This window comes from Typopeltis vanoorti, chromosome 1 (assembly GCF_054136105.1).
Source record: "Typopeltis vanoorti isolate ZY-2024b chromosome 1, IOZ_Tvanoo_1.0, whole genome shotgun sequence".
In the NCBI taxonomy this organism is placed as follows: domain Eukaryota; kingdom Metazoa; phylum Arthropoda; class Arachnida; order Uropygi; family Thelyphonidae; genus Typopeltis; species Typopeltis vanoorti.
Genome location: NC_143549.1, coordinates 112,959,652 through 112,977,480, shown reverse-complemented (window position 1 = coordinate 112,977,480; position 17,829 = coordinate 112,959,652). Strand labels below are relative to the sequence as shown.

General features: G+C 37.4%; 1 protein-coding gene across 2 annotated transcripts in view; it reads right to left on the bottom strand.

Annotated features, from left to right (window-relative positions):
* PCB (Pyruvate carboxylase) overlaps positions 1 to 17,829 on the bottom strand; it is a 553,291-nt gene that overhangs the window by 197,920 nt on the left and 337,542 nt on the right. For both annotated transcript variants that reach the window (XM_090392830.1, XM_090392839.1), the window contains one exon: positions 12,873 to 13,107. In XM_090392830.1, coding sequence (XP_090248956.1) covers positions 12,873 to 13,107 — 235 coding nt within the window. The remainder of the gene's footprint in view (positions 1 to 12,872; positions 13,108 to 17,829) is intronic.

The window sequence follows — 17,829 nt, the reverse complement described above, 5'->3', positions numbered from 1 at the left end:
ATGTCCCATAGTGGATGGCATTGATTTCACCACATACAAATTAGCCAAAGCACTCACACACTATACTGGCAACACGCCATCACACATAAATAAACTCAACCCACTTCAAAGCCAGTATAGAAAACTTCTCACTCCAACATACTGACATAATGTTGGAGTGAGAGGTTTTCTATACTGGCTTTGAAGTGGATTGAGTTTTGATGTCTCTTCCCTTTTCACAAATGTCCCACTCAAGGAAACCTTAGAGCAAATCTAAGCCAAATTACCTCCCGATATCTCATCCCTATTTCAGTTCACAATGAACTCAGGCTATTTCGTTTGGCAAGAAAAATTCTACAAACAGATAGAGGGGGACAGCCATGGGTTCACCACTCTCCCCACCCCTGGCCAACTTCTTTATGGAGACTTTTGAAGAGAAAGCCTTAAACTCAGCCCCACAAAAACTCACTGTTTGGCTTCACTACGTTGATGATGTTCGCTATTTGGCCACATGGCTCATATACACTCAACTCCTTAACACACTTAAAGAACCAACACCCCAGAATCCAGTTCAGCTTGGAAAAAGAGGAAAACAACAGTCTCCCTTTCCTAGACACTCTAATCACTCACCAGCCTGATGGATCCTTGGCTTTTTCTGTTTACAGAAAACCCACCCATACAGGCAGATACATTCACCAGCAATTTCCCCCCCCCCTCCCCTTCACAACAATATGGGGTTATTGGTTAGGGCACTGTCATCTTAACAGATTAATTTTTCCCTGTTATATAGTGTTTTTATAACCCCATATTGTTGTGAGGGAGGGGGGATTGCTGGTGAATGTATCTGCCTGTATGGGTGGGTTTTCTGTAAACAGAGAAAGCCAAGGATCCATCAGGCTGGTGAGTGATTAGAGTGTCTAAGAAAGGGAGACTGTTGTTTTCCTCTTTTTTCAAGCTGAACTGGATTCTGGGTTGTTGGTTCTTTAAGTGTGTTAAGAAAGAGTGGAGTGTACCTGAGCGATGTGGCCAAATAGCAAACATCATCAACGTAGCGAAGCCAAACAGTGAGTTTTTGTGGGGCTGAGTTTAAGGCTTTCTCTTCAAAAGTCTCCATAAAGAAGTTGGCCAGGGGGTGGGGAGAGTGGTGAACCCATGGCTGTCCCCTCTATCTGTTTGTAGAATTTTCCTTGACAAACGAAATAGCCTGAGTTCATTGTGAACTGAAATAGGGATGAGATATCAGGAAGAAATTTGGCTTGCATGAGCTCTAAGGTTTCCTTGAGTGGGACATTTGTGAAAAAGGAAATGACGTCAAAACTGACCATTATGTCAGTATGTTGGAGTGAGGTTTTCTATACTGGTTTTCAAGTGGGCTGTTTTTTTTATGTATGTGTGATGGCATGTTGCCAGTATAGTGTGTGAGCGCTTTGGCTAAATGTTTGGTTAATTTGTATGTGGAGGAATCAAAGCCATCCACTATGGGACATAATGGCACACTTTGTTTATGTATTTTTGGAAGTCCATATATTCGGGGGGGGGGGGGAGTCTAAGTTAAAAGGTTTTAGTTTGTTGGTAACTTCCACAGGCCAAGAAGTGATCTTCTTAAGAAGTCTTTGGAGTGTTCTAATTTGGGAGCTAGTGGGATTATACTCAATAGGGAGGTAGGTAGCCCTGATCTAACAATAAAGCATTGAGCTTACTTGTGTAGTTGGTTTGGTTGAGAACCACAGTGGCATTTCCCTTATCCCCTTATCTGCTTTGGTGATTACTATTTCTTTGTTTTTCTTCATTTCTTGAAGAGCTTTATATTCTCCTTTGGATAGGTTGGTTTTTGGTGATCTTGCTTTGGTGAGAACACCAGCTACATCCACTCTGATATTGTTGGCAATATGGTTTGGAAGGTTGCGGATACCACGTTCTATCTGAATCATTATTTCTTCGGCCGGTATTTTCTTAGGAGTTACGGCGGAATTGTGGCCACGTGCCAGTGCATTGAGTGCATCAGGCTTCAATGTAACAAAAGAAAGGTTGATTACAGTGTTGAGTGGTTGTTGAGGTTCAGAGGTAGAGTCCTTTTTCAAGTTTTCTGATGTGCCGACTTTGTATCTTTTCAAAAACACTATATAAAGGGGCAAAATTAATCTGTTCAGATGACAATGCCCTAACCACTGAACTAAACCACATCCTTAACACTTTCTTAGCCAATGGCTACAATCCCAAAAAAATCCAAAAAATATTAAAACCAGTTAACCACAACCCCCCCCCCCCCCCCCTGCATAACAAAGATTACATTAAATCCATCACCATTCCCTATATCCGGGAGCCAAAATCTTTAAAAAATATGATTTGACTTCTTGTTACAAACCATATCAGAAATTGGCATCCCTTATCCACTCCACCAAAGTCCAACCACTTTCTCTAGACCTACCTGGGGTATACCAGGTCCCTTGCAGCTGTAAACTGTCTTACTTTGGTCAAACAGGCAGGACAGCAAATGTCAGGATTTTGAAACACAAAGACTAAATCTGGTTTCACCAATACAGCCACTCTGGGCTTGCACACCATGTTCTGGATACCTGCCACAAAATATGTTGGAAGAAAGCCAAGTTAATACACTGCAGCAAATTTAAATATCAAAGATTGTTCATGGAATCAGCCTCAGCTCTAAAAAACTTTCCAAACCTCAACAAATTTGGATGCATGAGACTGCCCCAAATTTGGGAAGCATGCATCTTGAGAACTTCAGCCCAACAGCCAAGACACCTTTAGGACTCTAGGAACAACAGTAGTTTTCTCTCTTCTGCCTCATTTGCTTTTTGTAGTGCCTGCATGCATATGTCATAGTTGTATGTTCCTATGAAGATAGCAATGTGACATTGCTGAAATATAGATAGTATTTATTAAAATTTCTTTTAAATAATTTTCCAGTATACATTGTAAATTCCTTAAATAATTTAATAGTCATCCCCCTCTTTCTCTTCCATCAACCAACTTCTACAATCTACACAGTTTCAATCTATCCTCATAGGGCACATTCTACAGGCCACTCACCATCTTGGTCACTTGCTTCTAAATCTTTTCCACTATTTCCATGTCCCCAAGAAATCCAGGGGAAGACTTGAGCACAGTGATTCAGATGTAGGTGTATAAAGGCCTTATGAAGAGGAATTACAACTTATCTCTACTTGTTAATGTGTCCTTTACTAGCCAAGTAATCTTATATGTTACTTTAGCAATATGTCTTCTAAACTTTAACTCTCTGTCTACCACCACCCCTAAATCTCTAGCTTCATCTATTTCCTGGAGTACAGTGCCATCAATGTGATAAACGGCTTGTAATCTATTTATTCTGAAGTTTGCATATCTTTACATTTCTCAACAGTAAACTGATACCCATTAACTTTTGTCCATACTGACAGCCTATTTAAATCGTCCTGCAAACTCTCAACATCAAATCGATTAACTATTACTTTGCCTAATTTCGCATCATCAGCAAACAACTGAATATTTCCTTTCAGGTTATTTCCTATATCATTTATGTACAAATTAAACAGCAATTGTCCCAGCACTAGTACTGTTTTTACCTTGATTCTGCATCTCCATATACCACTTTTTGATATTTGTCCAGCAGCCACCCTCTTATCTACTTAACCAGTGTCATATCCATTCCCATTTGTTCTAATTTGTGTACGAGAGTTCCATGTAGTATTCTATCAAATTCCTTTGCAAAATCATCGTGAAGCCACTTCCTTTATCCATCTCAGCTCTTTTATAAAATGTTAGTAAATTACTAAAGCACAACTGACTCTTCACAAAGCCATGCTGACCTTCATACAGTATCATATTTTTATCTACCCATTCTTGAATTCTCTTTTTTACCAATTTTTCTAGTACTTTTACCACCACACCCGAGATACTGATTGGTCTATAATTTGCTACAGTAGTCTTAGGACCTACCTTGTGCAGAAGAATAATTCTACCCTCTTTACACTCCATTGGAACTCTACCAGAGCTGAGACTTAAATTAAACAGCTTAATCAAAGGCATTGCCAGTTCTCTTGCACATTCTTGCAAAACCCTAGATGATATCTCATCTAATTCCACAGCTGTATTTACATTTGAGATTCGGCAATATCGTAAGAACCTCCAATTCATCCCCCTCTGTTCCCATATTAGTGTCTGTCACATAGGTTAAAGCAGTAACCTCACTAGGAAGATATATGCTTGAAAGTAGTCACTCAGTAACTCAACTATTTATCCACTTCTGTCTCCTTGGGGCCATCATCACTCATTAAGGTTAATCTTCCATAGTCATTCTTCCTCTTACTTGCCACATAACAAAAAAAAAAACTCATTGGGATTTCCTTTGGCCTGCTCGGCTAAATTCTTTTCATAATCTTATTTTGCCTTCCTTGCCATGTCTTGCCTGAGCCTTGTACTTCATGAGGTTGCTGGTCACCTTTCTCTTTATATACCTTCCACAGAATTTTCTTCTTCTGCAGTTCATGCTTAATGATATTATTCATCCGTCTTGCTCCTGCCTGATTAACCCTCTTTATCCTTGGTATACAATTTAATACTGCTTCCTCTAGATGACCCTTAACCATATCACATGCACCACTAACATACTTACCCTGCAGTGTTTTATGCCATGGTATATTTTCAATTTCTTCCTGATAGCTGATCACCATATACTTACCATGGCATAAAACACTGCAGGGTAAGTATGTTAGTGGTGCATGTGATATGGTTAAGGGTCACCTTTACTTTCTGAATTGACTACCCCATTCAATATTTTTGCTTGAGAGACTTAGATTCTTCACTTGGTCATTCACACTTGCTTCCACCCGAATTGCTTAAGTTTCCCTGAATTTGCATGGCAGCATGCTAGGTGAACAAAGCTCTCCAGACACCTAACACCAAAACCATTCAGATGTAATCTATCCACAATGTTCAAATCCTTCTTTCCATCAAACAGAGATCACAGATTCACAAATTCTACATCATTCCTTTTGCATAATCTATGTATAGACTCATTGGCTACCAATGCCCTCCTTCAGTTTGCCTCTATCATAGCATGGTAGGAGACTTATAATCGTCACCTTCTCGCTCTTCAGTTTTGCCTCTTCTAAAAACTCCTTTACATCCTCCCTCATAGAATACTTCTTGCCTCTCAAATCATTAGCCCCAACCAAGACAATCATTTCCTTTGACTTACCTTTTTGCATCCAAATGGCATGGCTAATATCGTGAATTTTTGCACCCATACACAAATACAAATCTCTGACTAGGTAATGCTTTGAGTTACAAAGAGAAATGATGACACAGTATACGTGAAATGAGAAGAGCTAGCTGAAAGAGGTATAAAGATCAATGCTGCGAGGATGTTGAACTGGTTTTATACCAGCCAAATATTAGCGCCTGATTAAGCGAAGAACAAAAGCCCTAATTTGGCACCATCTAATGTTGGATAAAGCAAAGTTTACAAGTATTAAGCTGATCATAAAATAATTATCTTCCAGATATTTGGTAAATTAATAGAGCCATGCTGTTTCAAAGCTACCAATTTCAAAGATAGCCTCTCTAACTTGGAAAATATTTTGTGTAGCAGTTTGGTTTTTTCTTCCATGTGGTCCTGTGTGTGGACTGGTATACTGTGCTTTAGGGACTCTTCCATCTAAGGATCTCCAAAGCATGGTGTGCTAGTCCTAACTTGCCATAACTATGGTAGTAGTTGTGGATGTATTTCTTATGTTCTCTACAGCAAAAGATCTATCAACAAATCTTTTTCCTTTCTATAGTAAGCTAGTTCACAAGAATAGGGCACGTCATATGCTTCTGGATGTGATAAAGAATGAAGCTTTTCCTTAGATGAAGGGATTAGTATTATTAGTTTTATACATAGTTTGAATGCAGTGCAAACATTATATTTGTTAATCATTATCTTTTCAGACAAGTGAGACAGAGGGATGATGGGCTATTCAGCATTTTATCTATTTTTGAAGATAGCCAAGTGTTTTTATGATACTGAAACTGTTGGGCAGAATGGAATGGCTGTGTAAACATCTTTCTGGGTGTGTGTGTGTGTGTTGGCTTCTATGAATATAAAAAGATAATGAACCATTTGAAACACATGAACCAAATAATGAAACACACTGACAGCACACAGCTAGACAATTAGTTTGAATGTAACTAATGAGAGCTTAGCATTATTTGCAGAAACTAAAGGGAACCCATTGTAGGTATTAGTGAGACCTGGCTATCAGAATCAGACCTACTAACTGGTATTGAGTGTCAAGGGTACAGTATTAGGGAGGATAGAGAGGACAGGAGAGGAGGGGGCATGCGGCTAATAATATCAGATGACTTGAATCCAGTTAGAGTTAAGACATATGACTGTAGTAATACTACTAACAATATTCCATGTGGGAGCGAGTTTGAAGCTATCTGGTGTGAGGTGAAATCTAACAACACTAATTACATAGTGGAGTGGTGTTATAGACCTGGTGGATTGCTAGTGAAGAAATGCATCACCAAATAGAAAAGATGAGCGCGAAAAGAGTAATCATAATGGGAGACTTTAATTATCCAAATATTGGCAGGGTAGCAGTAGAATCTCATGAGAAAAATGGAAATGCATTTATTGAGCTGTTGCAGGACAACTTCCTCAAGCAGAATGTGACAGAAAGAACTTGAGGGCAAAAAGTGTTAGATTTGATTATGGTGTCAGAGGACATTTCAGTTAAAACTAAACTATTCTGCCTCCGGTTGGTGACAGTGATCATGTGGTACTCACTTGGGAAGTGACTAAGTTTATGAATGTTCCATTCAGAAAGGTTACATGCTGAACTATAAAGCAGGAAATTATGATCAACTGAGGAGTACACTGAACTGAGTTCGGTGGAATGAGATCAGTTGCTGGATGGAAAGAATATTGCGAGTGCATGGGAAGCATTTAAACAACACTTGAATGATGCAATATCAGAATATGTCCCGAGAATTCGAAGAATTAATAGAGTAGGAGTCAAATGGATGTGTAAAGGACGATGTGGAAGGAATACTGTGTGCATAAGGATGACTCCTGTTATGAACGTTATAAGCAGCAGGCTAGAGTAGTCACAACTGTTGTACAGAAAGCAAAAATCATATGAAAAGAAACTGGCTCTGCATGCTAAAGAAAACCCACAAGAATTCTATTGATATACTGCAAGTAAAAGAAAGAATGAATATGAAAGAATAACTCTTCTAAATCCTGATGGCATGAGAGTTACAGATGCAGAAGAGGTTGTTCAGTTAATGTTAAAAGCTATCAACCTGTTGTATGCAACATTGAGCACACTGTTACTTACCTCTTCACTAGATGAAGAAATGTAGGTGTATGAGGCCAAGGTATTAGAGCTGTTGCACAAACTGAATAAGAATTCAGCAATAGGGACTGATGGGATATCAGCACGTGTGCTAAAAGAGTGTTCAGCTGAACTGGCCATTCCTTTGACCAGGCTGTTTAATATGAGTCACAGAACAGGGAAGATTCCACAGGAATGGAAGGAATTTATGGTAATTTCATTGCCCAAGGGTGGTGCAAAGACCGATGTATCCAACTATCGACCAATTAGTATCTCAGGAGTGGTGTTAAAGATTTTGGAGAAATTGGTTAGGGCATGCATTCAGAAATCGGTTGAAATGGAATCTATACTTTGCAATGAACAACATGGGTTTACTAAGGGAAGGTCAGGAAGGTCATGTTTTAGCAATTTGTTCACATTTTATAACAATGTTACCATTGAACTAGACAAGGGGAATTGATACACCATGATACTTTTGGATTTTGCTAAAGTTTTTGACAGAATACAGCATGGTGAAGAGTTGCATAAATTCTAGAAAATTGGTTTGGGTTATAGAAGATTAGCATGGATAAGAGGATGGCTGCCTGCAAATATCAAAAAGTGGTATACGGGGGATGTGAGTTTCCAAGTTTTAAGGTAACAAGTGGTGTACCATAAGGATCAGTGCTTGGTCCACTGTTATTCAATCTGTACATTAATGATATTGGAAAGGATTTGACAGGGGGACATACAGCTATGTACTGATGATGATGCAAAGATAGATTAGGGTAATCAGGAATGATGCTGAAATGCAGTACTTGCAGAATGATTTGAATAGGCTAGAATTGAGAGCATGGGAAATTGGGTGTCAGTTCAATGTCAGTAAATGTAAAGCCATTCAACTTTGGCATGATTAGACATCCAATGTCGTATTATATTGGTAGGATTAGGCTAGAAGAAATTGATGAGACTAGGGATCTTGGGGTGTTAATAGATAGGAAGTTGAAATTCAGCGATCATGTGGCAAAGATTGCAAATACAACTCAAAAGATAATTGCAATGCTGAAATGAATGTTCGCATATAAAAATAAGGATGGCATTCTGCCTCTTTACAAGACCTTGATAAGACCTCACCTGGACCATTGTGCACAGATCTGGTCTCCTGGTTTCCATTGTGATTCTGATATATTGGAGAAAGTGTACAAAGGAGTGTGTTAAAAAGATATCAACATTGTGGAATACTGAGTATGAAGACAGATTGAGAATTTGTAGAATGCAGGACACTAGCAGACAGGAGAAAGAGGGGGAGATATGATGGAGACTTACAAACTTCTGAAAGGGTCATACAGGATTTCAATTGATGAAATTTTTCAATTTATGGAGGGTGAGAAAAGGAAGACAGGGCATCCTTGGAAGCTGAGAATAAAGGCCACTAAGAAGGGGCTGAGGACTAGATTTTTCTCTCATAGGGTGGTTGCCAGCAGTGTGAGGACCTCTGTAAGAAAAGGATATATGTGGAACTAAAAGGGGGATGATTATAAAAAGCTCAGGAGACAGCTTGCAGGTGTAGCATGGAATGAGGGATTAGCTGGAAAAGAGATCAATGCAGCTTACGGGATTTTCAAAAACTATCTAGTAGATGAAATGTCTAAATATGTTCCAAGGGTGAGAAGATTAAATAAGGTAGGCGTGAAATGGATGAATAAAGAGAAACATGTGATACAGAGAAAAAGGGTATTATAGAGGCTGCATAAGAGAAGGTGGAAATAACCAATTCCATGAGGACTACAAAGACCAGGCAAGGAGGGTGACTTGGTTGGTGAGGATAGCTAAAGAGACGTATGAACCGCAGTTAGCTAATGAAGCCAAAAAGAATCCTAATGAGTTCTTTCGATATGTAGCCAGAAAAAGAAAGAATGACTATGGAAGGATGACACTGATTGGAGAAAATGGTATAAAGACAGCTGTTGCAGAAGGTGTGGTGGAGATACTTAATGAGCAGTTCATAGAGGTCTTTCAATTTTGTAAATGTGACTTCATGGAGAGATTGAGAGTAGTTGATGATGGAGAAGAGAGACTGACTGTAAGTGAGAAAGAGGTGTATGGGGAGTTGAGCAAACTAGATGTAAATAAGGCTGTGGGACTTGATAATATATCACCAAGTATTCTGAAGGAATGTGCCCGCTGGCCTTGACATTTTTTTTAATATGAGTCTTGCACTCGGTCAAGTTTCTAAGGAGTGGAAGGAGGGCAAGATTATGCCACTACATAAAGGAGATGATAGAACTCAAGCATCAAACTATTGGCCTATCTGTGTGTCAGGTGTTGTAGTTAAGTTGTTGGAGAAGCTTGTGAGAACTAGGATCCAGAATTGGGTTGACAACAATGGTATTATCTTTGATGGATAGCATGGATTTACTAAAGGGAGGTCATGTTTTAGTAATCTACTTACTTATTACAATAAGGTGATTGCTTCCATGGATAGAGGAGAAGGATACACAGTAATATACTTAGATTTTGCAAAGGCTTTTGATAGATTATCGCATGATAAGTTGACAGTCAAATTGGAGTGGATGGGGTTGGATTATTAGATTGGTGCATTGGATTGGAAACTGGCTATCTGATAGGTATCAACAAGTTGTGTATGGGGGAGCGATATCCAGGAAAAGGAAAGTTACCAGTGGGGTGCCTCAGGGGGTTGTTTTAGGGACATTGCTGTTTAACTTGTATATTAATGATATTGGTGAAGATTTGGATGGAGATATTCAGTTGTTTGAAGATGATGCAAAGTTGGGACGAACCATGAAGAGTAGAGTGGTTGTTGTGGCCTTACAAGAAGACTTGAATAAATTGAGTGATTGGGCGTGGGAACGGGGATTTCAGTTGAATTTTCCAAAATGTAAGGTTTTAAAATTTGGAAAACAAAAATGGGATGCAGAATTTATATGCTTGGTGAGGATATATTTTCGGAGGTGGAAGAAATAAGAGATCTGGGGATGATAGTGGATAAGGATCTGAAATTTAGGGGACACATAGCCAAAATTGTGAAGACAACACAAAGGCTTCTGGGAATGATGCAGAGGACACTTACTTGTAGAAGTAGGGAGATTCTTGTTCCATTGTATAAGGCTTTGATTAGGCCACACATGGCCTATTGTGCCCAGATTTGGTCACCTGGTTTTCAGAAGGTTGAAGAGATGTTGGAGAGGGTCCAGAGGCAACTGACTAAGGTAGTTTCTGACCTTTGGAATGTCGAGTATGGGAAAAGATTGAGAAGATGCAATTTGCAGTCTGGTGGACAGGAGGAGGAGGGAGAGATATGACTACAAGTTATTAAGGGGTTGTTATAGGATCAATGCTGGAGAGGTTCTACAGAAAATAGTGGAAGATCAGAGGAGAACCAGAGGACAGGTTTTTTTCATGCAGAGTTGTGAATGGTTGGAATGCCTTGCTTGAGAGTCTGGTGTCTGCAGAGAATTTGAGTGTGTTTAAAGCACAGTATGATGAGCTGTGTGTGTTTGATAAAAGGTCCTCCTAGATGAGTCTTTGACTCAACCAGGTCTTGGGTGATAATAATGATAATAATAATAACTGGAATGGATTGCCATTGGATGTTGTAAGTGCAAGTAGTGTGAATGAATTCAAGAATAAGTATGATAGCTAATGTGTGTAGCATGTGGCCTTCCTTGATGAGTCTCTGGCTCCCTGGAGGTCTCTCTTAATAATAATAAATTGATAAGTAAAGGATTTTAAAAAAAATGTTCCGTATCAATACATTCCTCCTGATAAAGTCACTTTTACTAATGGAGAATACATATTCATTTTTTTAGAACTATTCAGTTATTCAATTTCAATGATTGATAGGATTAGGAGTTCCTCACTGTTATTTATTTTTTAATAAAACCAAAAACATTGCTGTTATTTTATTAAAATAAGGAGACATCAAGGAGGTCTGGAAACATTCATGTGCAAAACATGCAATTTATAAAACATACCTTACTGCATCTAAATTTATGCAGGAATCACATCACATTTCTGCATTAATATAAAGCAAAACCATTAGACCATATAATTCATGGTCTAATGATTTTGCATTAATATATAGCAAAATCATTGAACCATGAATTATATACTAATCACAATTATGATGGAAAAAACCAACAAGATGTCAACATGCAATTTATAAAACATACCTTACTGCATCTAAATTTATGCAGGAATCACATCACATTTCTGCATTAATATAAAGCAAAACCATTAGACCGTATAATTCATGGTCTAATGATTTTGCATTAATATAAAGCAAAATCATTGAACCATGAATTATATACTAATCACAATTATGATGGAAAAAACCAACAAGATGTCAGCCTAACCTGAAGAATGACAATTAGGATGTGGCTAGTGTATAACTAGCATAATTGGGATTAGATAGTATACCAGCTAGAGTTTAGCGTGAAGGTGCTAGGGAATTGACAGTGCCCTTGACCACATAGTTTAATTAAAGTCTCAGTTCTTGGTTAGTCCCAAGGGGATGGAAAGAGGGGAAAATAGTTCCATTACATAAAAGAGGATCCAAGACTGAAGTAGCAAATTACCAACCGATCAGCATATCAGTAGCTGTTGTCAAGGTACTGGAGAAGTTGGTCAAGAGCAAAATACAGGAATGGATAGATGAAAGAGGATACTGTATGGGCAGGGGGGGGGGGGCAACCTGGTTTTGTGAAGGGATAGGTCACGCCTCAGTAACTTACTCATGTTTTATAATACAGTGACAGCTGAGTTGAATAAAGGTAATAGGTTTACAGTGATATTCTAGACTTTGGAAAAGCCTTTGACAAGATACCACATGGAATTCTAATCAGTAAACTGCAGCACATGGGAATGGATATAGGGTTGTGAGATGGATAGGAGGGTGGTTGATGGAGAGATATCAGAGAATAATTTATTCCGGAGTAGAGCCCAAAAGAAGGCATGTGATGAGTGGTGTGCCAGGGTTCTGTCCTTGGGCTGCTACTGTTTAACTTGTTCATTAATGATATAGGAAAGGATCAGAGAGGAACTGTTCCATTATTTGTCGATGATGCAAAGCTGCGCAGAGCAATAGTTAATATAAAATTTTGCAGGATGGTTTGGATAGACTGGCAGTCTGAACAAAGGAGAATGGATGTCAGTTTAATGTGACAAAGTGTAAGGTTATTCATTTTGGGGTGAAAAGACCAGCTGTATACCACATTAATGGAACTGTGCTTCAGGAAATTGATGAAGCCAGGAAGAGTGGTAGGTGACTGGAATGCAGTGGCTGAGAGAGTCGTGAGTGCACTTAAGTCAAGGTATGATGAGCTGTGTATGTGAGAGTGGGCCTACCACGATGAGTCTTTTGACTCCATGGAAGTCTGTTGATAACAATAATAATATTTCATTTGATAATTAAATTTAAAAAAATTAAATTGTGACAAAGGTTGAGAGCACACAATCAGCTCAAAATTAAATCTCAACAAATATGACATCCATGATGAACAATGGCAAATGTACAAATATTTTTAAAACAATGTAGTTAGTCAATACCTTGAGAAATAACTGGAACAAATGGCTCAATATCAGAAGGCTTCATTGGTGTTGCTAGAGGTGTTAGTGGACCGTTTACCATTACATTACCCAGATAATGCAGCAATTTTTGTGCTCTGTTTTGAGCTGGTTCAAAATGAAAGAGTTCAGGATTTTCATCAATGAAATGGGTATCAATTGTTCCATTCAAAAACTTTTCATTTTCCAGAACATTTAACAGAAATGGAATATTCGTCTGTAAATAATAAAAATTATTTTAAAACAAATGTTTCTAAATAAGATTTAAACTAAATCATGAAATCAGTTCAATTAGATAAAAATGTCTGCAGTACTATTAGCTACCATAATTATTCTACCGAAATGACAGTATTATTATAAATACAGATTTATATAGCATGTTGGGCATAACAACAAACAAAATGATTTTTCACAAACTAACGTATGGAAGAATCACTGTATTTTCACCAAAAGTCACCAAATTGACATGCTGCATGAGCATGTTACTGGTGTTGGGAAGGATAAAAAAACAATCCCTCCAGAAACAGTATTAAACATACAGCATCTTATTACAAAAGCACTGTTATTAGACCAAAGATATCCGAAAAATATGTTCTACAGAAGAAGTATGGTATATTTTGAAACCTAAAAATGAAAATCATCTACCAAAATACCACATTGCATAAATAATGTTACTGCTGTAGGTACTGAAAAACTCAGCATGCAACCAGATCAGCAAAACTGAGTGAGCAAAGAAATTTCAGGCAGTAACATGAACAAATGATTAAGTGATAAGCTAGGTTTCATAGTATCATGACAAACAGTTGTTGAAAACTGGTTTTATACCAAAAGAAAACATGGTAGCTCTTCAATTTGCAAATTTGCATTGGATCAACCATACATGATATTGTAAACAAAAGACTACTAACATTAAGTGCTTGAAAAAAGATTCAGTTGGTGAGAAGTTATAAGGAAACTGACATACTTAACTGAAATATATGTGATGGAATGTTATCACAGATAAACATATTCTGCCCACTTCTGATAAATCACTACTAATATGTTGCTGGTAAGATCATCATCAAATTCCTGCCATGTACCCTCAAGGGGTGTACAGGATATGATAGTACGACATGAAAAATTTACATCATTACTAACTTCCTATCTACAATTTTCCTCCAAATCAGTCTGTTACTTGTCAAGACTCCAACATCATCAGATCTTATATTTCTATTGTCTAAGGCACTTTGTACCGTATCAATCCACCTATATCTTGGTCTTCCTCTGGGTCGTTTTTCCAGCCAACCTGGCAGAAAATACTTGTTTTGCTAATCTTTCCTCGCACATTCTGTTTAAGTAACCATACCACCTGAGATTAGCTCTGCTAATGCATTCCTGGATACTGACAATGTCAAGTTCTTTCCTAATATCCTCGTTTTTAATATGATATTGCCATTGATGCCATCTGATCACACCTCTAATCTTTCTTAGGGCTCTCATATCTTCGGTGGCTCTAGTCTTTGGTCAAGTGTTTAACTCTGACGCAGCTTTCAGATCCATAAGTTAAAAATGGTTTGAACACTGTCTTGTGTACAGCTAATTTAGTGTTCTGACTAATTTCTCTCTTATTCCATATGAATTTATTCAATTGACTTCCTATCATACCAGCATTGTTGATTCTGTTGTCTATTTCCATATTTAATTTAACATCCTCACTAAAAATCATTCCTAAGTAGATGAAATGTTTTACTTGTTCCACAGGTTCTCCATTCACAATGCAGTTGACATTTTCAATGATTCTGTCTATTTTCATTGTCTTTGTATTGCTGACCTTCATACCATATCTATTACGACAGATATTCAATTTAGTCAGGGAATCTTGCAGACTTGTAGCGGATTTATTAATTTTTTTTATTAATTAATTAATTTATTTATTTATTAATTTATTTATAAATTAATTTATTAATTTATTAAAGTATAACATCGCCCGCATAAAGCAAAGAGCTGACATTAACATATCGAATTTTGATTTCATGTTTAATACTACTTTCCTTCATAATGTGATCCATAAAGATAATGAATAACAGGAGGGGAATAATGTACATCCTTGTCTCACACCAGATTTAACATTAAACCATCTTCCTGTTCTTCCGTCCATTCTAACTGTTGACTTACAATTCAAATAAAGACTAAGTATTGCTTGATATAATGCCCTATTGACACCACTGTAGTGTCAATAGGGCATTATGTAGTGTTTTAAATAGCTTCTTTCTTGGCAACAAAAACTTAAATACAGATCATTTTATATTCCCTGATTTCTCAACTATTTGTCATAAAGTGAAGATCTGATCCTGACAGCCTCTATTTGGCCTGAATCCAGCTTGTTCTTCCATAATTCTTCTCAACCATTTCTCAAGTATACTTGAATAAATCTTACCAGTAGGGAAATACCTTTGTAATTCTCACATTCAGTTTTATTTCCCTTTTTATATATGGGTACTATGAGAGCTCAACTCCAATCATCGGAAATCCATCCCTCTGTCCACGCCTTCTGAACTATGCAGTGCAGCCACTGTAAGACTCTTATACCACCATATTTCAGCATTTCTGGTCGAATATCATCTACTCCTGCAGCCTTTCCACATTTCAAGCCTTTGATGGCTTTTTCTACTTCAAGTATGGATATGTATTCCTGTTGAGTGTTTTTTTACCACTGTGCTTCCACTGCTTGTTTTATTTAGCAATTTTTTGAAGTAATTACTCCATACTTCAAGGATATCCTTTTCTCCTGTTTTCATGTTACCTTTATCATCTCTAACTCCTTTTACAGCACTCTTTCTTCCATTTCTAAGCTTCTTGAACAACCTCCAGAATATTTTGCCACCTTCTTGATATTTATTTTCTATTTTCTTGCCAAAGTCCTCCCATGACTTTTGTTTATCAAGTTTTACACAGTGTTTAGCTTTCTTACATTTGTCTTTGTATTCTTTAAGAGCACAAGCTGACTTATTTGTCAGGAACTTTTGATATGCTTTCTTCTTTTCCTTCAATGCCTCTTTAATTTCCAGTTCTGATTTTTCTATTCTTGCAGATCTCACCACATACCTCTCTGACTGAATCAATCAGTGTTTTCTTCAAGGCTGAATCTCCAAGGTTTGGTTCCTGTTCTCAAACTCTTTCATTTTTTCCTTCAATAATCTTTGTGTATTTTAGTCTACAGTTCACATCTGAGAGCAGCTCGACCTTTATTCACTTTAAAACTTTCTTAGATGTTATTCTTTTCAATATGAAATTTAATTTTATCCTGCTCCAGACTAAATAGTGATCACTTCCGATTTCAAATCCTCAGTACATTCTGGTGTCCTGCACCAGGGAGAAAACATCACTATCAACAATAACATAGTCAATGAGACTTTTCTTATTCCTTGCCTCTTCTCTCCATGTGAATTTATGCACATTTTTATGTTGGAGCATGGTGTTAGTAATAACCAATCCATGTCCTGTGCAGAACTGCAACAGGTATTTGCCATTATTATTAGCTTTGCTCTTTTCTCCAAATTTTCTCAAATTATTTTTTGTATGTCTAACAATCATTTCCTACTCTGCTATTTAGATCTCCAACAAGGACGAACTTTTCCTTTTTCATTGTGTGAGTTTCTTTCCTCTAAAGCCTCAAAATTCCTCCACTTCTGTGGGACCATAGGCACAAATAAGTCTCATTGTCCAGTTCCCCATTCTCATATTTGCCCACATCAACCTACTTGAAACTGCCTGCCATTCAAGAAAATTAGCCTCATATTTAGTGTTGAATACTATGGCTATTCCTTTTACTTGATTGTCATTGCCTAAATATAACATTTTGTATTTATTGCTAAGAAAGATCTCCCCAGTTTTTGTCTTTTTTGTTTCAGTCACCTATATTATGTCGATCTGGTACTTAGCTAATTCCTCAGCTAGCTCCATTTCTTTGCCATTCAGGCTTCTTATGTTGATAGTACCGATCTTTAACTCTGGTGATGTTGAGTTTGGGTGTGTTTTCAGATTTTTTCCAGTAGCTGACTTTTTGCTGTTTGCCCTGGTTCCCTGGCGAAAACAACAGGGGCCTTGTTTAACCAGACGATGTCCCGGCAGGCATGAAATTTTGTTACGTTGTATCATTATTGCTGGTAAGATACACTAATGAATTATTGAATCCCAATTCACTTACAACTCATCTATAAGATATGATTCTAGAACAAATGAAGCTAGCTCTGTGAACCAGTCTTGACGATGCCTGTTAGAGATATCTATTAGGTATAATGGCCTGTAAATATAAGCTTCCAGGTGAGTAAAACTGAACAGTTCCATTAGAGTAATGCATTAAGAAAGGACGCATTTGTTTGCTTCTATTTCAATAGAAACTTGTAACAGATTTTAAACTGCTTTTGTTTATAAATTGCAGCATATTCTCTGAGTGCAACCATAGATCTAAGAAGACAATATATATATGAGGCTGGGGGAAATAGGATTACACAGTTTCTTCAGACTGTTCATAAATTTTGTTTTACCAAGATTTATGAACAGAAAAGCCAGAAGAGCACTGTGTAGAAAGCTATTCATGAAAAGAAAATGGTAGCGAGAGCTAAAGGCAATTCAAAAAAGAATTTTATCATTATGCTGCAAGTAAAACACAGAATAAATGTGAAATAATAACTATATACTGAATGCAGATGGTACCCTTGTACCTTCAGGTTTAAATTTTATGCAGTATATAGAAAATGAACACTTCTGTATCATTTTCCTTGAACTTCATATCTGGCTTCGATTTGAGGATGATATTTTTGCAGCTTGCATCCACTCGGACAGAATTACAATTTCTGGATAAAATACACTTTTTATGCCTGTAATGAATTCACTATTGAACATGAATCCAATAATAGTTTTCCCCTTTCTGGTCACTTTAACAATCCATAATTTCTAC